Source organism: Hemicordylus capensis, chromosome 1, assembly GCF_027244095.1.
Source record: "Hemicordylus capensis ecotype Gifberg chromosome 1, rHemCap1.1.pri, whole genome shotgun sequence".
Lineage (NCBI taxonomy): Eukaryota > Metazoa > Chordata > Lepidosauria > Squamata > Cordylidae > Hemicordylus > Hemicordylus capensis.
The window spans coordinates 211,202,684-211,223,910 of record NC_069657.1 but is presented as its reverse complement, the minus strand read 5'-3'; the positions used below and the strand labels follow the sequence as shown (position 1 = coordinate 211,223,910).

The window sequence follows — 21,227 nt, the reverse complement described above, 5'->3', positions numbered from 1 at the left end:
TTTTGTCAGGGCTGTCGAATGGCAGGATTTTTTTTTTTTTTAAAAAAACAGCAACAATATTTTTCATTTGGAAAAGGCAGGTGAAGGGATAACCAGGCAAACCAGCTTAAAATTAGCAAACAATCAGGAAGGATGCTAGGTTAGCTCCACTCTTCCCCAACCCTCAAGTATTGTGAGCCATTCTGGCAACAAGGAACATTTTTTTGAGTACTTGTTTGGTTGAAAAACAATTGAATATATTTTCAACAACCACGGCACCATCAAAGAACCAATCAATAACCCCCCTGCCACCACCCCCTCTTTCCTTTCCACAGAGAGGAAAATGACTCATTGCAAGTTGGAAGAAGATCACTTCACATGGGTCATCAGGTCTTAGAGGGAAGAATTCAATCATTTAAAATCATTTTTCAAATAGTTAAAAATAGCTCAGGCACAAACAATCTCTCCCCACCTCATAAATGTGGGAAGTGGAGTGGGGGACAACAAATCACACACAGATAAGAGTTGTTAATTTGTTTGACTTTCCTTCCTACTTGAACAGCTTGCTAGCTCCCAGTCCCAGCTCCATCCTAACTGCACTCAGTTGCTGAATGGGGGAGGAGCTCAAGAAGCCTTTCTGCTGCCGCTGCCGCCGCTGTCCTCCATTCTGACTGACAAAAGGGAAATTGGGAGTCACAGAACCTGCTTGGGGGGACTGCAGCTCATACTCCTGGCTATGGGACTGGAGAGAGGGCAAGGACTGGCCTGGGGGCGGGGGGCTCAGAGGCTGTGGGCCAGGAGATATTAGTCTCCCTTTGTATTATTAATGGTACGCCTATAATATTTAAGTTTTGTTGAGATGCATGTTTTTTGAGAAGCTTATGCAGGGCCTGTTGAAGAAGTAGTTGAGCTTATGCTCCCTGAAGTGTGCAGGCTGTCATCCAAAGATAGCCACACACACCATGCTGTTACCCATAACTAGTTACATGCCAAGGAAAAGCTATGTGTGGGACCCCTACAGGATGTGGTAGGCAGATGTTTGCATCTGACAGTTTTGCTCACAATATCCAATGCATGTTTATGTGTTCAGAGTCAGTTTCCCCAAGTGAAATCTTTGTACTCTTTGTGCAGTCTGTGCTCTGGATCAGAATGCCCCATCTTCTTCCCTCTCAGTGCATGTGACTAGTTCACTTATTAGCTAGGCCACAATGTTTTTTTTTAATGTGCATGTAATGTAATAAACATAATGTTCCAATAACAAAATTACATTTTTAAAAGATTATCATTGCCACTGCATTTCAGAAGGAACACATAATTTAGTGCAAAAGTGAAGGGCTTTTCTTGATTTGGCCAAAAGGAGATGCTGAACTGATGTTCAGTTCCTTTGGAAACAAGTTCAGATGACTTGCTTTGCGTAGGGATGATATCATTCTGGGATCATATGAAATCCACCATTTCAGGGTAAAAGATTTAGTGTAGGTTGGCTATGTTTTTCCCCCAAGTCATGATCCGTTGTGCTGATGTTCTCATGTTGCTGCAAGCAATAAAGGTTTCACAAAATATTTCATAATTTCTAATAAAACACATTCCTGGATGCTCTGAGGTATCATTTCTCTCTCAATTCACCATGTCTGAAGACATGATTAGAATTTTCTCTCTTAAAACATTGTTTATCAGTATTTTGTCTGTCATCTTAAAGCGACTCTGAAGAAAATATTTTCAGCATTCACAGTATGCTTCAAAAATTTCTGACCCTGACAATTGGTTGACAGCCCAGTTCTCAAAATGACTTATGTACTAGCAAGGATAAATATGCAAGTTGTGTACTGATCGAGGAATGGAAGAATGTAGAGTCCAAAATGGTTCCACATCTAGTGATGTTGCTGAAACTCATAATTGGCCAGTTTGTTGAATGGCACTATGATGCTCATTCTTCCTGTTTGGTATAAAAAGTACTGACCACCACCACTACCTTCGGTCAATGTTCTGGAATTATCATTTCTGTAATTAAAGCATCACATCTAAGCAGATTAAGTGTGCCTGCCTGGTCTGATGGTTGATGCATCTAAACAGAGACAAACTTCAGCAGGTTGGTGATGCCTGCTCATAAGTTGCAAATTTTAACCCTTTAGGCACGTAGTGAGATGGAAATGTCCTTCTGGTTTGCTGCATCTAAAATACTTTAACAACTTATACAAAACAATGCAGGGGAAGGAAATGCCCCAGTGGTGTAAACAGCCATATTGCCCTGTAGGATCCGGAGCCTACTGTATGTTTTAGAACATTGCCAAACCAACAAATTAAGAGCTTGAATCCAAACTGAGACAACAACCAGTCAGTAAAACAACTGGTCATTTGGATCTTGATAAGAAGGTGATGTGATCAAGCAACTCCTCCATTTGTTCTTCCTTTCTCTCTTCTTTGGACGGACTGCATGGTGATGGCTCTTCTTAACAAGCAGCAAATTATCCAGTCGGGGTAGGTGCGAAGGAAAGGAGAAAGGCATTGTAATCTGATGTTTGCGTGCCTTCTTTTTATTGAACTTAGATGTTGAAGTTGGCGTGTTTGCTTTTCTGCTGCTTGTGTGTATGCATGCACCTTTAAACCAGGTTGGAAGGTATGGATTATTTGCGGTCGGGTGTGTCTGTGTGTGTGTGTCTGTCTGTCTGTCTGTTTTGCTGTTTAATGTTGTGTGCATGGAGGCAGGTAGTGATGGGCTATCACTTACATTGGGCACACACATTAATTAATTTATTACAATTTTGTTTCACCTTTTTCTCCAAAAGCCTTAGAGTGGCATGAATAGATTTCTCTCTGCTTCCCTCTTTTATTCTTGCAACAATCCTGTGAAGTAGGTGGTTATAAGGTGAAACTTGGAAAATTAGAATATCGTGCAAAAGTCCATTAATTTCAGTAATGCAAATTAAAAGGTGAAACTGATATATGAGACAGACGCATTACATGCAAAGCGAGAGAAGTCAAGCCTTAATTTGTTATAATTGTGATGATCATGGCGTACAGCTCATGAAAACCCCAAATCCACAATCTCAGAAAATTAGAATATTACATGGAACCAAGAAGACAAGGATTGAAGAATAGAACAATATCGGACCTCTGAAAAGTATAAGCATGCATATGTATTCAGTACTTGGTTTGGGCCCCTTTTGCAGCAATTACTGCCTCAATGCGGTGTGGCATGGATGCTATCAGCCTGTGGCACTGATGAGGTATTATGGAAGACCAGGATGCTTCATTAGCGGCCTTCAGCAATTCTGCATTGTTTGGACTCATGTCTCTCATCCTTCTCTTGGCAATGCCCCATAGAATCTCTGTGGGGTCAGGTCAGGCGAGTTTGCTGGCCAATCAAGCACAGTACACTGTATACTTTTCAGAGGTCCGATATTGTTCTATTCTTCAATCCTTGTCTTCTTGGTTCCATGTAATATTCTAATTTTCTGAGATTGTGGATTTGGGGTTTTCATGAGCTGTACGCCATGATCATCACAATTATAACAAATTAAGGCTTGACTTGTCTCGCTTTGCATGTAATGCGTCTGTCTCATATATCAGTTTCACCTTTTAATTTGCATTACTGAAATTAATGGACTTTTGCACGATATTCTAATTTTCCGAGTTTCACCTGTACATGCTGAAAGATAGTGAGGTAACTGGCCCAAAGGCATCCATTGAATGTTATGGCTGAATGGGGATTTGAACCCAAATACCCTTATTACTACACTCCAAGCATTATGTCTCGTTATCTCTCAGCCATGAAGGTGGCGGGGGGTGGGGGGCAGAGGAAAGAGCAGAGCACTAGATTGTTTCTTTGTCCTCATTGTGCACGAACACGTGTGTGTACACTTGCTCATGTGCTCTCTGTTTGGCCAGGAGGTGGAGGCAGGTAGAGGGAGGGAGCATTTCCTCTGTGAAATCTTGAGGCTCTTGGGAGGGATCTCATGTGACTCAACATTCTTTTATTTCCTGTCTGTCTGTCTTGTAGGTATTGACCTGTATTTCTCTTGTGTTTCTAGTTTTCTCTAGAACAAATTAGTTGTGCATGTTGAAAAAAAGGTTTACTGCAACTTGCTAGCAGGAATACATCCAGAAAATATACTGCTCAGTATAGCAGTAAAAGAGGAAGAGTTAGGGTTGATAAGTGAGGTTAACTATATAGCTAGCTATCATTGAGTCTGTGTGTCCTGGGGGTGTGGTGAAGGCGAGCCGAGATGTTAATTGCTGTAGTATACAGCAACAGGAGGTGCAGTGGCTGGCATTGTCTTCCCTAACAGGAAGCATGTATTTGACTGTGGATCTGTCAGCAACTTCTGGGGAATGGGAGTTCGTATCTTCAAAGGTCTTGCAGTGGAAACCTGAAGTTCCAAATTAATAGTTTAGGATCATGTATTAGCACCATGTGCTTTACCAATCCGCCCCCCCCCCCCCCGTTTTCTCAGTGCATCTTGAGGCATGGAAAGGTTTCATGGTGCAGAGGTTGAAGAAGAGTGCTTTCTGATTTCTGAGCTGATTCAACTTCCCTGGCAAACTTTCTGACCTACGGACAAAAGACTGCAATTGGTGGCTTGCAGAGTTGGTCATTGAGGGAAGGCATCATGACCCATAGGGACATAGGAAGCTGCCTTCTACCAAGTCAGGCTATTGGTCCATCTAGCTCAGTATTGGCTACACAGCAGCTTCTCCAAGGTTGCAGGAAGGAGTCTCAGCCCTATCTTGGAGATGCCAGGGAGGGAACTTGGAATCTTCTGCATGCAAGTGCTCTTCCCAGAGTGACCCCACCCCCTGATGGGAATATCTTACGGTACTCACACGTAGTCTCCCATTTCTCCATGCTCACCACTCTGAGCTACATGAAGGAAGGACAGGTTATAAAAATAATAATTAATCAATAGACGGAGATTGTAGGGAGATACTAGAACAATAATTGGTTGAAGTTTGGGACTAGAATTGGCAAAGCTGAATTCTGACTGCAGGGTTGCAACGTGCAGCTACACAACTTATGACATATTTTGGATAAGACAAAAGAATCCTTGGACAGGACAGGTCATAATAATACTTAACATTTATATAGTATTTTTGAGTGTTGTAGTGATCAGTCTTCCCTCCCTCTAAAGAGTTAACAGGCAATGAACCCTTGTGTTGACTGACAGGCTGGTGAACTCCAGGGTGCAACCAATTGGTACACCAGGTGGGTGGGACCTAGATAGCTATTGCTGGGAATTCTGGGAAGAAGAAAGAAAATTCTCTGATGGAGGAGCCGGAGAATATGTGGAGTTTGATGCAACAGGATAACTGCAGCTTCTTGGAAGATAGAAATGCAGGGGCTTGATTCTCATCAGGAATTTGGTGAGTTCAAGGATAGGAAGCCTGGGCTTTGGCTTCGGGAAGTTTAATCTAGAGAAAAGTTTGTTTAGTCAGACTTTGCATTAGAAATTTATATTTATTTGTGTGTGAGCTTTGCATTTCCAAAATATCTGTTATTTGCAACTGAGTAACTAAAATTTAAAGTGTGCCGCCCCAGCATTATTTGGGGGTGCTTTTAAAGTATTCTTTTAAATAACTAAGTATTTTGAAGTGTATCTAAAAGCCTCAGATGGAACTAGTCTGTAGTAATTGAATAAAAAGTTTTTTTTCTTTGTTTACCTTTTTCAAGCCTCCAAGGGTGGTTAAACAATAACTAAGGAGGAGAGGGGTTTAAAACTTAAAGGTTTTTAAGCCAGTCAGTGTGCTTCCCAAGCAGAGGAAAGGGATGACTCAGTGCTAGAGTCTTTCCTTGTGCTGCGGAGCTGACTCAGATGGGTCAGTGAGTTAAGCATTAACTGGCTGAGGCAGGCAGGAAGGAAATTTTCCACTACCCACAATTCGTTACAACTGTTCAAAGTGTTTCACGTGCACATATTTGTTTCAGTCTTTATAACCCTGTGAGGTAGGTAAATATTATGTCCATATTGAGATGGAGGGCTGAGACAGAGAGAGGAGTGGCTTGCCTAAAGTTCCCTAATGAGATCATGGCAGAGTCGAGATTCAAACGAGAGGCTTACTGGCTGTAGCTCAGTCTTCTAGCCATTACTCTGCATCAGGTTGTAAATAAGAAAAGCGTGGTTCAGCTTTCAAACTTGTGGTTTAGGACATCTCACTCCAGTCAGTCAGAGGTTAAATCAGCCTTGGTCTTTTTGTAGTGGAGAGTAATAGAGCAGAAACTGCGGCTTGTTAAGTTTATTGAACAAAGTTACTAAGATTGATTACTTAACTATTACCAAATGATAAACAGTCCTACTCTGAGTGAAATATCATTCTAACAGAAAAATAAGTCTCAAGCATCCAGTAAGAAATACAAACTACAGAAATGATGATTGACATGAACATTTTAAAGTATATCACAAGCCTATACATATATACATACATCAGTGGCAAGAACAAAGACAATATATATACAGGAGGGCCTCAATATTCGTGTATCTGCATTTGGGTAAAAGACACCTGACCTTGGCATATGTGGAGAAAAAAGCCCAGAAACATTGACCTTGCAGAGGTCATTTCTGGTGGCCATTTTGTGTTTTGGAGCTTCAAAATGGCTCTGTTGAAAGAATGGCGATTTTTTTTTTTGCAGGGGACTAGTGATTGTTGGCCAGTTTGGAAGCATTCTGGGGCACAGTGCAACTTGGGGAGCAGCAGAGCATGGTAGGGAGCTTCCCCCCACATTCCCCCCCAATTTGGCCAATTTTCAGTGATTTTCCCGGCGGCCAAGAACCGAACCCACACGATCCCATAGCCCACAATATTTGCGGTTTCTGTATCTGCGGTTGCAGCCGGGAATGGAACCCCTGCAAATATCGAGGCCCTCCTGTGCACATCAGTCACAACACGTGGTTTCTAACAAAGGCACCCCACAATAAGAGTAGCGTTCTGACCACTGCTATTTGCCAGAAGAGAATAAATACTGGATCGGTTTCTTCACCCTTAAAAAGTATAGCAGTGTGTGGGCCCCTGGGGACTCTCCCTACCCTAAGTAAATAATATTTAAAATTGGTGGATGGGATTTGCTCTAAACCCACGGCTCTCTCAGCCTACCTTCCCTTCATGTTTCTTGAAATGAATTGATGAATGTCAGGAATGAAAGCATTAGGAGTCTTGTTTTTGACCATTACCCCAATGCCATGAGTTAAAGTTAGCCTTTATAGATAAATGATGGAAATGAGGGTGAAATGCTGTCATTTTACCAAAGGTGCTCTGTTGACCTTGACATTTGCAGGCAAGTCAGAATTTCTTGCTGCCTTCTTAAAAGTCTTAATTACATGCCAATATTTATTGTTTGACATTTACCACGATACACAACACATACTGTACTATCATTTTTAATTGCATGCGCTAGGGATGGCAATGTTTTACAATCTAAATGATATGCAAAGCTTTTCAAGTTATTTTGTGGTGCTAACAGTGTTTGCTTTGCTGCTTTTAAGCATGGACGGGTTCCAAAATTCCAAAGTGCCACAGGCAGGTCTGGCTCTCTCCCATAGAGGCATTTTTCAGCACTTTCCTTAAAGGGGTAGCTTCCCCAGGTTGGAGAAGGGGCCTCTGGAGTGGCATCCCATGAGGTACCAGGGGCTGCTGGTGGAAATAAATATTGTCTGTGTGCTGCTCCATACACAAGTGTGTTCTGCTTGTGTGTGGAGATGTTTGGATTTTAGGGAAGACAGAGATGATTCATTCATGTAGCAAACAATCTTAATAGTTTGATGTTTTAGTCATACTCCTGGCCTTTCTAGTACTAAATAATTTGAGGTATGGACAATTAAATGCAAGTGTGGTTTTTTACATAGCCTTTAATTAGATTCATAGTTTTATCATACACTCCAAAGTTATTTTGTTCATGGATGAGAGCATTTGCTCTTTGACTTGTTTTAATTTGTTAAAAAAAGAAAAGTGCCAATCTTGACAGACAGTTTAACTCCTGCAACAACTTCTTTTTTTACCGCCCAGATATCCCCAAACACTCAACTTACGGGCTCACATTCTGCACTGTGAAATGTGGGAGGGTGGTACAGACATTCCCAAACTAAAACAACGCCCAACGATGTTGCAGGCCAAAGCTGATACGCTATTAAAATTGCACAATCGCAGTTGTGTGATGGTTCTATCTATTGAATATAAGAGACATAACATTGTGCTATGGTGGTTGCACATTTTTTTAGTAGCAGTGCACAAATCCTATCTCATGACCCAGTGGATGTTTTCTAGTCAGGTGCAGCAGCATGGGAGGGTTTGTACTACGATACGATACGATACGATAAATCTTTATTGTCATTGTCCTGTACAGAACAATGAGATTGAAAGAATCTACAGCAACCTCTACAGGACCTAACAAGAAATAACTAAATATATCCCAATATACACCCCCCCCCCCATATACCCATTGCTCTAAAAAACTAAAAACAAAAACCCCATCAGAAACTGTATTTTGCTGCGTTCAGAGCTAACCCCGCTTTTGGATAGAAACTATTTCTCAAGCGGCTGGTCCTGGCTTTTATGACCCTGTACCTCCTTCTCAAAGGCAGAAGCTGAAAGAGATCATTTCCAGGGTACGTGGGATCCTGCACTATCTCTACCGCTTTGTTAAAACTCCTGGTGGCATAAATTTGGTCTAAAGTGGGAAGAGTACACCCAATTATTCTCTCCGCAGTCTTAACCTTGGACAGCAATGCTCTTTCCCTGACTGTGCAACTCCCAAACCATACACAGATTCCATAGGTTAACACACTCTCAATGGTACAGCGGTAGAACATCAGCAGTAGATTATTTGAAAGACTATTCTTCCTGAGAGCCCTCAAGAAGTATAATCTCCGCTGTGCTCTCTTCACCAAATCTTTGGTGTTTGCTCCCCATATCAGATCATCTCTCAACTCCATTCCCAGAAATCTAAACACCGAAACCCGTTCCACACAAATCCCTTCAATAATGAGTGGCTGAATGTTCGAATTGCATTTCCTAAAATCCACAATGATCTCCTTTGTTTTTTTAAAATTGAGGAATAAGTTATTCTCCCCACACCACTCTGTCAGCCGCTCCACTTCCTTCCTGTAGGCCGACTCCCCTTCTCCAGCAGTAATCAGACCAATCACAGTTGTGTCGTCTGCAAACTTAATGATCTTATTGCTGGGGTAGTTGGGATCACAGTCATATGTGTAAAGCGTGTACAAAAGTGGGCTAAACACGCACCCCTGCGGCGTCCCCGTATTTATACTGAGATCCGCCAAGACATGGGAACCCATCCTAACACGTTGAGAACGATCTGATAAAAAGTCTAATATCCACCTACATAAACACGGTGGAAGCCCCAGATCTAATAATTTGGGCACTAATCTATATGGAAGAATAGTATTAATTCAGAGCTAAAGTCAACAAAAAGCAATCTTGCATAGCAACCTTGTTTCTCCAGGTGGGTCAGGACGGTGTGTAGGGCCATAGCCACAGCATCCTCCGTGGATCTCTTCTTCTTATATGCAAATTGACCGGAGTCAAGTCCAACTGGCAGACAAGTCATAATACGATTTCGCACCAATTTCTCAAAACATTTCATTATACAGTGGTCCCTCGACTTACAAACTACTCGACATAAGTATTTTTCGAGTTACAAACGGCAGTTTTAGATCCGGTTTTAGATGCGGTTTTTTCGACTTACAAATTTTTAGATGGGGTTTCCTCGACTTACAAATTTTTAGATGGGGTTTCCTCGACTTACGAATTTTACATGCGGTTTCCTTGACTTGCCTGCCTGTTTACTGCCTGTTTATTCTTGAAAAGAAATGTTCCTGTGCAGTTTGCAAGCCTTACTGGGGGTCTGGGTCTTTTTCTAGGCTCCGGAACGCATTAATCCGTTCCCAATGCATTCCTATGGGAAACCGCTTTTCGACTTACGAATTTTTCGACTTACAAATGTGCATTCGGAACGGATTAATTTCGTAAGTAGAGGGACCACTGTAATGGGTGTAAGCGCCACAGGACGAAAGTCATTCAGACTGTCTATGTTAGATTTTTTTGGTAGAGGTATAATGGTAGAGGATTTCAGGCAAGGTGGAACAGTAGCTTGGGCCAGAGATTGATTAAAAATCTTCATAAAGATGCCCGCGTCTCAATGCGCAGAATATGAGCCACTGAGATTAATTACTCTGTAGTGATTTTTTTAAAAAGTAGGGTATAATGGCTAGGCTCCAGGGAAGCGCACAATTCTGTGCAGCCCAAGGAGCTTTGAGCTTTTGTTGCTTAAACAGCAGCTGCTCTTCCTCCCAGTAGCACGACAACCCATTTTTAGAAATGGAGGGACTTCTCTAACGAATTGATTCAGCTGATCATGAGTTGCATCCCCCAAAAGTGCATTTGTCAAATGCTAATGTACAAATTTGTAAATAATTTCCAGGTTTCTGTATGATCTTTTTACGTAAATGGAATACTGATGACAGAAAACTTTTGGAAACATCATTTAAGTTTTGGGGTATATTTTAGAAATGTGCACTACTTTACCACCATTTCACTAACTTGCCGAGTTCTTTCTTCTTCAATTGAATAACTAGTTGTTGAAGCTGTTTTGCATATTGTGAACCGGGGCTTTTACAAAATGAATGTGTGAAGCTGCCTTCTACTAAGTCCGGTCACTGGTCCATCTTGCTCAGTATTGTCTACATTGATTGGCAGAAGCTCTCCAAGATGTCAAGATATAGGGGTCTTTCCCAGTCCTACCTGGAAATGCCAGGAAAACTAAGTGCATGCCATGTATTATTGTACTAATTTTTGTGCATCTTGGTTTGACCCATAGGGGAAAGTGCTTTTCTTAATCCTTTTGCCTATCAACCTGTATATTCCTACACAGTGTTTCCTCATAATTTTCCTTGGGTGTCATTTGAACACAATTCCATGCTAGATATGACCTTTCGCCACTTCAGGCTGTTTAATGTCTGAATACTGGAATGTCCTGTGTAAATTTAGAAACACACAGTGTGTGGGAGCTGTCATCAGTTACTGTGATAATTGCAAGAATACAGTTTAAAGATGTGCTAGCTTACAAATAAGCCCTTGAATCTTGAGGAGTTTTGAGCAAATGGTTGATGGCTTCGATTAGCAAGAAAGGGTAAATTTTATCAAACAGGAATCACAAATGTTAATTATTAGCAGACTGCTATCTTCCGTGTAACAAAAGTCTTATCAGCTGGTCTTGCAGTGTGGTTGTATGGTTGAGCAGTGATGATATAAAACAGTTTGCACTTATCACAAAAGTTGCTAAAGCACATTTTCCCAGAGTGAGTGTATTAAGCCTGGGAGGGAAGATAGCTGAAGCTAATGGAAACGGCAAGTGCTTAGCTTTCTTCTAGCTGCCAAGAAGTTAGCTTGAAAGTATATGATTGTGGCATCCAGTCACAGTGAAGAGTTACAAGAGAAGTAGCCTGAAAAAAGCCTTGCTAACAGGCAGAGTGGACTACTTGATAAGCTTCTGTGTAGAAAGGAGAATGGTCTCACCTAATATAATGTCTAAAGATCAAATGAGATTGAATAGTAAACACATGGCTGCTGCTGAAAATGGCAGTCCCTAGTTCCCTGCCTAGCATCTAATATACCTTACTCGGGTCTTGACATTATGATTTTCTGTGTTACTTTTCCACGTTATTGGCTAAAGTTGAGACTGTAGAGCAGAGAAATGCAACATGATGATAACAGGTCACTGGTAAATTGTACTGAGCGTTAAAAAAGGCAAGGGAAAGCCAGATACATGGCTGACATTTTAAGTGGCAGCTACATATTTGTCTTACAAACAGAAAGCAGTAATTCTATGGACAGGTTCACATGATCTGTGAAAAGAAAGCAAGAAAACCAGGAGAGGGAACCGGAGGCTCCTGTGGGGCACACACTCCCGTGTGGTGTGTCATCTGAGCCTGCTCAAGTCTTGCTGGCAACTGGCTAAACCAACTTGTTACTGTCTTCAACATGAGGTTCGTAACCAAGGGCTGAGGTTGACTAGGCAAAGTTGGTAACAAATCAGTTTGGCTGGCTGCCGACCACTTGGTGGGTTCAGAGCCCATGCACCTCTTCACAGGTTCCCATGTACCTCTTGCAGACTTCTTACCAATTTTCGGCAGGCGTGAATCCACCCTCTATATAAAATATATCGGATCACCTATACAAGTCTGTGGCAGGAATACAATTAAAACGTCCAATATTAGCACATGAAAAGCCTTTTTGAATGGAAGTGTGTTTAGTTTACAATGAAAGGAGTGAAGCAAGGGAGATAGGCTCACTTATGGAGGAAGACACAGTTTCTTATTATTTCTTATTATTTATTTAACATATTTTTATACTGCCCAAAACTTATGTCTTTGGGCGGTTTACAACAAAAAAAACAGAAAAGTTAAAACACTAATTAAAACGGATGAATGACAACAGAGAAATTAAAACATTGGTTAAAATAAATGACAACAAACAGCTAACACATTACAACAATTTAAAACCTTAAAACAATAATTTAAAACCATGTTAAAACTATTAAAATGGTATTTAATTAAAAGCCTGGGTGAACAAATGTGTCTTTGTACGTGGGGCTGTCTTTGTACATAGTTTGGAAACTTCAGTTAGTTCAAAATGCGGCAGCCAGATTGGTCTTAGGGGTAACCCTGAGAGACCATATTATGCCTGTCTTAAAACAGCTGCACTGGCTGCTGATATGTTTCCGGGCGAAATACAAAGTTCTGGTTATTGCCTTTAAAGCTCTGAATGGCTTGGGTCCGGGCTACCTTAGAGAGCACACCTTCTTCGGTATGATCCCCATCGCTCGTTGAGGTCATCTGGAGAGGTCCGTCTCCAGTTACCACTGGTATGTCTAGTGGCGATGTGGAACCGGGCCTTTTCTGTAGCTGCTCCTGGTTTATGGAATGCACTCCCGGCAGATATCCGCAGCTTAGACTCTCTGTTGGCCTTTAAGAGAGCCTTTAAATATATTTGTTTGGCCTGGCCTTCCAAGGCTTGTGAAGTGTTGTTGTTTTTTAAAAGTATTTTAATTGGTTTTAAATTGTTTTAGTCATTTTTAATTGTTTTAATATTGTTTTTAGCATTGTGTTTGAATTGTGGATTTTATGTCTTTTAAAAAAGTTGTTGTACGCCACCCAGAGCCTCTGGCTGGGGCGGTTTAGAACTGTAATAAATAAATAAATATGATGATGATAAATTTAAAGATTTTTTAAAAAATTGTCAGAGATGGGGAAGCTCTTATTTCAGCAGGGAGCATGTTCCAAAGCATCGGGGCAGCAACTGAGAATCCCCGTCCCCGAGAAGCCACCAGGTGAGCAGGTGGCAACTGCAGACGGACCTCTCCTGATGATCTCAATAGGCGGTGGGGTTCATGACGAAGAAGATGTTCTCTTAAATACCCAGGGCCCAAGCCGTTTAGCGCTTTATAGGTTATAACCAGCGCCTTGTATTTTGCCCAGAAACTTATTGGTAGCCACTGTAGCTCTTTCAATACAGGAGTAATCTGGTCTCTCCAAGATGACCCGGAGACCAACCTGGCTGCCGCATTCTGTACCAGCTGTAGTTTCCAGACTACATATAAAGGCAATCCAACATAGAGCGCATTACAGTAATCCAGTCTGGAGGTTACCAGCATATGTACCCCTGTCCTGAGGTAGTTTATCGCAAGAAATGGACGCAGCTGGCGTATCAGCCAAAACTGATAGAAGGCACCTCTGGCCACTGCCTCAACCTGGGATACCAGGGAGAGGCTCGGACCCAGTAACCCCCAGACTGTGCACTTGTTCCTTCTGGGGAAGTGTGACCTCATCCAGAACAGGCAGATCAAACTCATCTGCCGAGTTCTGATCTCGCACAATAAGTACCTTCTTCTCTGGATTCAGTCTCAGTTTATCCCTCATCCAGCCCATCACTGCCTCCAGGCAGGCATTTATGGAGGTTATGCCTTCTCCTGATGAGGTTGACATGGAGAAATAGATTTGGGTGTCATCAGCATACTGATAGCACCCTGCACGAAATCTCCTGATGATCTCTTCCAGCAGTTTCATGTAGATGTTAAACAACATTGGAGATAATACAGAGTCCTGAGGGACACCATACAGAAGTTCAGATTTTGAAGAACAGCAGTCTCCAAGGGACACCATCTGGAACCTGCCTGAAAGGTAGGAGCGGAACCACTGCAAAGCAGTGCCCCTTCACTCCCAACCCCCTCAGACGCTCCAGAAGGATACTATGGTCGATAGACCATATTGGCAAAGGTGATTCAATGAGAAGCAAAAAGGGTTTTTCTATTGCCTTGATAAGGTAAAGGTAAGGTGTGCCATCGAGTTGGTGTTGACTCCTGGTGACCACAGAGCCCTGTGCTTGTCTTTGGTAGAATACAGAAAGGTTTACCATTGCCTCCTCCCACGGAGTATGAGATGATGCCTTTTGGCATCTTTCTGTATCGCTGCTGCCTGATATAGGTGTTTCCCATAATCTGGGAAACATCCCTGTAGGTTTTCAAACTGGCAACCTCTGGCTTGCTAATCAAGTCATTTCCCCACTGCGCCATTAGGTGGCTATGATACAATGGCCTAATTTAGATACATTGATCCAGATGCAGCAAATTGTGGGAACAGACCATGTGCTCATGCACACTTGGCTAAACTGAAAGATATGTTAAACCATAGTTGCCAATGAAGTCTGAACCAGGAAACTGGAGCTGCCCTGAACAGTATTGTACTGGAGGGATGGGATATAGATCTTATACATAAATAAAATTGTGGTTTCAGCGCTCCGTACAAACCAGGATCGAACCATGGTTTGATAACCTGGTGTGTGGAAAAGACTTACATGCAGGCACATGGTTCATTCACTGCCTGACAAACCACTGTTTGTTGGTCTAAGCTTGTTATGTCTGAACTGGGCCAATGGGTTAGTTCACATGTTTGTTACACAACTGAGCCTCAGGCCTGCGGGCTCACTACTGCAATCACAGTTTTTTCCTGGTTTTCAGCAAAACATAAGTTGTGATTATGTTAAAACTGACAAACTGTGGTTTGTGAGTGCCCTCCAAACCCGCTTCAAATGGTGGGTTGCAATCCTGGTTTGGAGGGCAAGCACAAACCATGATTTTCTAGTTTGGATGTAATGGCAAAGTATGGTTTGCTGCAAACCAGGAAGCAACAAATGAAGTAGAGCTTTCATGGGGAGGAGGGGAACACACCTAGACAGGGCTCATCACCTGCACATAGTGACAACTCATGGTTCAGCATTACCTGTGAATTGATCCATTGATTCCTTTTATGTTTTGTTGATCTATTTAATTGTAGGTACAATCTATTGCACCTAATTCCCATTTAAATAGGTTTTGTTCAATTTGTTTGGCTACTTCACTGGTTTATGCCCTGGATTGTCAGACTGATAACTGCACAAGATTGTATCTGTATGTTGTTAATTGAATTACTAGGTGCATGTGTACCTACTGTTGTATCTACCATTTTATCACTATTTTGGAAAATGTTTAATTCTAAACTTCTTAGTTTTATGTTTCTGTCCTTAGTAGTAGAAATGGTGGGGAATTTGTAGTTTAATTCTTTTTAAAGCCCTGCCATGTGATGTCTCAGATCTGTAAAATGGTTTGTAATATCTATCTTAAAGATCACTTATCAGGCAACTGTTACTGGTAGGCAAAAGCTAGATAACCTGCTTTTTTTGACCTCACTTACTCCTTCCCTGTTCAGACAGATGTGTCACACATACAGATATACACACTTCTGGCTCTCTTTTCTCTAAGTTCTCTAATGGAACTTAGTCCTTATTCTAAAACACGCTGGATGCATTGAGGATACTAATCTCCTCTTCCCTGATAGTTTGTATGAGATTGACCTGGATACTGTTTAGCACTAATGACTGTGAATATTGGAAGCAACATTGAATGAAGACTGAAAAGGATTGAGTCCTTGCTGATGTTGCAGTGTATTTCCCATCTGGCATATTGGCCTGACTATTAAGCCCCTGAACATTATCCTAGAGACAAATGGTACAGTTAGTTTTGTGGCTAATATCTGGCTATCATAACTCCTGATGATTCTAAGCATGGAGTGGGGCCCCCAGTTACACGTGCCACCATAGTGAGGATGATGCCCCAGCCTCTTGGTTGGGATGGAGGCAGGGAGCATCCTCACAGTGGCACTGAGCTTTGGGGTGTTGTGCAGTGACAAGAGTTTCCCTTCCCCACCGTCCCAAACTGGAGAGGAAGACCCAGCCTTGCCATCTCAAGGCTGTAGAGGTGCTCAGGGAGCCTTGGCAAACCATTTCCTAAATGAATGTCAACTTTCCCTTCTATACCACACTGGCTAACCACTGCACCATACTGGCTCTCTTCCCCTGGGTCTGACTCCTTGGGTGCTAGACAGCAAAGGTGGTCAGATGGCTTTGGCCACTCAATGCCCAAGCAAGCCCTAGCTCCAAGTTTAGAGTTTGACGTGGGAGGCACAACACAGGTCATGTGGTTGTGCTGAGTTTGAGGCCTTCCAAGCATCTCTGCAGTGCGGTGCAGCTGTGGGGACCGTCTTTGCCCACTCCCCTATCTAGCTTCAAACAAGGTGCAACACAAAGTCAGGGACAAGAGGAGAGCTGGGTTCCTGGGACCACAAATTTTGACTTGGCTACTAAGGCCAGCCAAAATGTCGTGGACCCTTGGCATGGAAACAAAAAACAGAGTAACATGTTGATTCACTGAAGACTAGCATTTGTTTATTTGGTCAGAGGAAGGTGTTGATGTTTTGTTCAAATAAGTGCTTTCTCACCTTTAGGCATGGAAGAATTCTGTGTGAGGTCTAAGACAGCTGCAAAATATCAGATCCATTTGAACCAAACTATAATATTTAATAATTACAGCTCTGTCATGCTTATTCCTCTCTTTCTTTGGGAATGGAAAATTCTATAAATAAAGTAGTATAAAAGTTGAAATAAAATACTTACCAAAAATGAAAAATGTATAAGCTAAATCACCATGAATGCCTTTTTGGGGTTAAAATTACTTCTGGGAGAGAGAAAAAATGCTGCAGTGAGACAGAAATAGCCTGCTCAAAGTAAGACATAGTATGTAATTCTGATGTGAGAGTCTCAAAATGAACACTGGCATCATTTAAGTTAAACTATCAGTATTGAGGCCAACAGCAGCTTCTTTGAGGTCCTAAGCAAGCAGGTGGTTTGATGAGGCAAAGTGTGATGGAGAAGCGTGTGCATCTCACGTTCCATCCCTTGCCACTCCTTTTTCTTCTAGCACTCCCTTTCATCTGCTAGTGTTGCACCTGAGACAACCTAACCTGCTATGAAACTCTGGATGGTGATGGTGGGATCATTTGAGACCCATGTAGATTCCTTTATCAGTTCTTGAGGCCTAGGTACCTTATAACTGTCCTCACAGAGACCATGTTTCCACCTATCCTAGTATTCATAGCAGTGCTTCTCCAAAGTCTCAGAGGCTTTTCCTAATCTTGCTATTTGGGATAGTAAGGAGAAAAACAAACAAACTTTTCTATCCTGCTCTTTCTCTGAGCATCGAATAATCTCCCATCCAAAGGAATGACAAGGTCTATACTCAGCTTCCGCAATTCCATGCAACTTTAGGTGTTCCCGCACCTGAGATCCTTTTACTGGACTTGAATTGAACTTTGGACCATCTGCATGCAAAGCATGTGGTGATCTCCTGCTGAACTATGGCCCCTCCTTGTAATCTATCTGATGAGAAATATGGTTGCACACCAAGGCATTGTCCCTTTGGGGGTTTTCTGTGTGAAGCAATCTCTAATAGCTTCTTGACTATTCTGTTTTACTGTGCGAGTCTAAACCCATAAATCTGTCACTTCTTGGCACACTTCCATTTCAGCTTGAATCATTGTGTCGTGTGTGTTACCCCTGGCATTTACAGAAGTTCTTGCAAATGACTGCTCCAGTAATCCTGTACAGGCTGAATGAAATGACTTGAGATTTTTCTCGGTTATTGCTCTCTCTAACAATGCATATTTCACCTTGGGTGTGTAAGGGACATATTTGTTGGAATCTTTCATGAGCAGAAATCCAGCAAAAAACCTACTTTTGTCTGAATGCTGTTTGGTGTGAACTGAAAAAGATGCTTGAATCTGTATCTTAAAGGTAGATGAAATATAGATCATTCATCAGACCTAAAAAAAATCTGAACCCATCAAATGTATTTTTATTGTTTAATTATAAATTAGTACTTCGATGAGTCTTATTTTGTCTGAAATTTTTGGCTGCTGCTTGTTGTTTATATTGTGCTATCTGTACACCGGGCACTTTACCTAACAACAATATTCCTGTCCTGAGGAATTAACTTTCTAACAATAGGCATAAAGGAGACATAGAACATAGGGATATAGGAAGCTGCTGTATACTGAGTCAGACCATTGGTCAGGTCTATCTAGCTTAGTACGGTCTACACAGACTGGCAGCGGCTTCTCCAAGGTTGCAGGCAGGAATCTCTCTCAGCCCTATCTTGGAGAAGCCAGGGAGGGAACTTGAAACCTTCTGCTCTTCCCAGAGAGGCTCCAACCCCTGAGGGGAATATCTTACAGTGCTCACACATCAAGTCTCCCATTCATATGCAACCAGGGCAGACCCTGCTTAGCTAAGGGGACAAGTCATGCTTGCTACCACAAGACCAGGTCTCCTCTCCGATGACAGTGGAGGAAGGAAAAGGAAGGGAATGCCAGGGTAAATTGGGGAAGGATATGCAATTATTGCATTCTATGTGCATGTATGCCTGACTTCCTTAAAAGATCATAATAGAATAGCCCTGTGTTAGCAGGCAGCGATACAGTTTCTTCTAACATTCAGACTCTACTATTAGGATTGTTAAAGGCATCATCTCATATTGTGCGGGAGGAGGCAATGGTAAACCCCTCCTGAATTCTACCAAAAGAAAACCATAGGGCTCTGTGAGCGCCAGGAGTCGAAATTGACTTGACGGCACACTTTACCTTTTAAGTCTTCTTAATCTTTCAGTGGAGCTCGTCTTTCTAATCAGCAATGCGTTTAGCTTCATCATGCAGATTTGGTTTGATCTTGCATTTGGAGTTCAATTCTTGTTCCTGGTCTTTACGTATATAGGGTTTAATTTTTTTAAAAACAACAACCACCGTTTTACCTGAATTGCCCTTAATTAACAGGACATTCTTTTTTCTATTTGTATAACAAGCTCATCGAGAGGATCCTGTTGCTTGCCTGCTAAAAGATTCATTTATTTAACAGACTTGAAATAAGTGAACCCACATCCTGAAATAATCTGGCTATCCTGCAGTGATGCAGCTGCTAGGGAACAGCCTAAGTGAATTAATTAGCCTTTTATTGTATTTTGAAGGTTAATAAATACATGGCTCTGGCAACTCAGTGGAGGTGGTGTACTCGAATGCCAAGCGAAGATGATGCCATCTCCAGATGATCCGTTCTTATGACTGTTCCTGGAGAGCAATTCATTCTCTCTCTCCCCGCCCTCCAGCCACCAAGAGAAAACCTAGGTTACAGCTTCATCGATCATAATGCATTAGATTTCAGAAGTGGAGAGGGAGTTGCCATTTTGCTGCTGGCACTCATTTTTGCCTTGGGCCCGGGAAGTAGGATGAGTTAGGCCTACATGAGGTTTAGAAGACTGAAGGAAGCTAGGAAGAGCCTCTCTTGGCTCCAGTCTCAGTTAACAGTCAACATAGTCTACACTGATGCACTGTTTGGGAGTTGGGGTGAGATCAGTGTTTTGCCTCGGAGTCCTGGCTCAGTTGAAAGCTCCACAGGTCTTCGGGATCAAGGGTAATTGAAGCCTCCTAGAAGATTCTCACAGCTAATGCTCACTTTTCCATGTTTCCACCAGACATTCCCAGCTGTCTTTGAGAAGAAAGCAGTCCGGCTGCTTTCACTTGATACTTCCTGATGCTATTGTCTATGCCATTACTGATTTTGTTCATTGTGATCCTTAAGGCTTAACCAGGTATTCAACAGACCAAGGTCTGGAAACTTGGGGCACCACCAAAGAGCTGAAAAGCTGCAGCGAAAGAGCATGATTTGGTGGGGAGCAAAAGTGGGTTAAGGGTGCTTAACCCTTTCCTACCTTCTACTCTTCTCTCCTCCCTGAAGTTGGTATTTCCAGGTGTGCATTTGCTGTGGCAGGGGTGGGGGGATTTGGCAGGGGAAGGGGGTGCAGAGGAGTAGTGGTGAGCAGGGGAAGGGTTAAACTTCCCCATCTGCCACCACTACCCCTTTCCCATTGCTTTTCAGCTACTTGATAGCTACCTGGGTTTTGAAGTCTGGGTCTTCCACCAAATATTGAGTTCATTCATTAGATCTAATGTGTGTTTAAAAATGTGTTTGTTTGTTTGTTTGTTTGTTGAATTTATATCCCGCCTTATATAGAAATCTCTAGTGTGTTTTGAGTGACACACTTAAAAATGATAATCTGTATTTTGTCTCCTTCCCCATCCCTGAGGTGAGACTTCCAATATGAGTCTAACGAACTAGATTATAGCTGCATTTCAAAGGAGTTATATGTGTGGCCTCAGGGAGAGAATTGTGTATGAAGCTAGGTATTTCCTTGCAGTAGTTCAAACTGCCAAAGAGACAAGGTGTGCTGTCCACTTTTAAAAGTATCTTACCTGATGAGCAGACAGAGCTATTGGGGTACAAATGTGTGGATAGTTCCGGTTGCATGTGCCCATCTTGCCTGTATATACATCTGGCTTCTTTGAACTGTAGCCAGATATGTTTAATGAACTGGTTTTGATAAGCAGTTGATTTGTGTCTGTGTGTGTATCAGTTGTAAACTTTTGTCACAGCTTCTGCCTTTCCCATTTTGGCAGGGTGTTGGTTTATCTGTTCATGGCCATTTCAGAGTTGCTACGGAGAGGACAGTTTTTGCAATGCCAGAGACAGCAATAGGTAAAGACTTGACTTTGCATTTTTATTGCACTCTGTTAAGGATGTTTGTATAGCTGGAAGCAGGCAATGTGATGAACAGATATGAGAGAGAGAACATAAAAGCCTCACAGACAATAATGTTACTAAAAATATAGTTCCATGTAAGGCATCTTCTGTAAGACTTTGTCCAGCATAGTCTCAGGATCTGTTTAGCATCTCTTTGGCATAGCCCTGGGATCTGTTCACCCTGCCTCAAACGCTAATGCAACAGTTCCAGGGGCAGGAAGAGCAAGGCGACCGAGGAAATCTCT

General features: G+C 42.1%; 1 protein-coding gene across 7 annotated transcripts in view; it reads left to right on the top strand.

Moving 5' to 3' along the window:
• HIBCH (3-hydroxyisobutyryl-CoA hydrolase) overlaps positions 1-21,227 on the top strand; it is a 73,322-nt gene that overhangs the window by 26,266 nt on the left and 25,829 nt on the right. For all 7 annotated transcript variants that reach the window (XR_008311570.1, XM_053273304.1, XM_053273338.1 and 4 more), the window contains one exon: positions 20,859-20,937. Coding sequence is in view for 6 of the 7 variants with exons in the window: in XM_053273304.1 (XP_053129279.1) it covers positions 20,859-20,937 (79 nt within the window). In the remaining variant the exon portion in view is untranslated. The remainder of the gene's footprint in view (positions 1-20,858; positions 20,938-21,227) is intronic.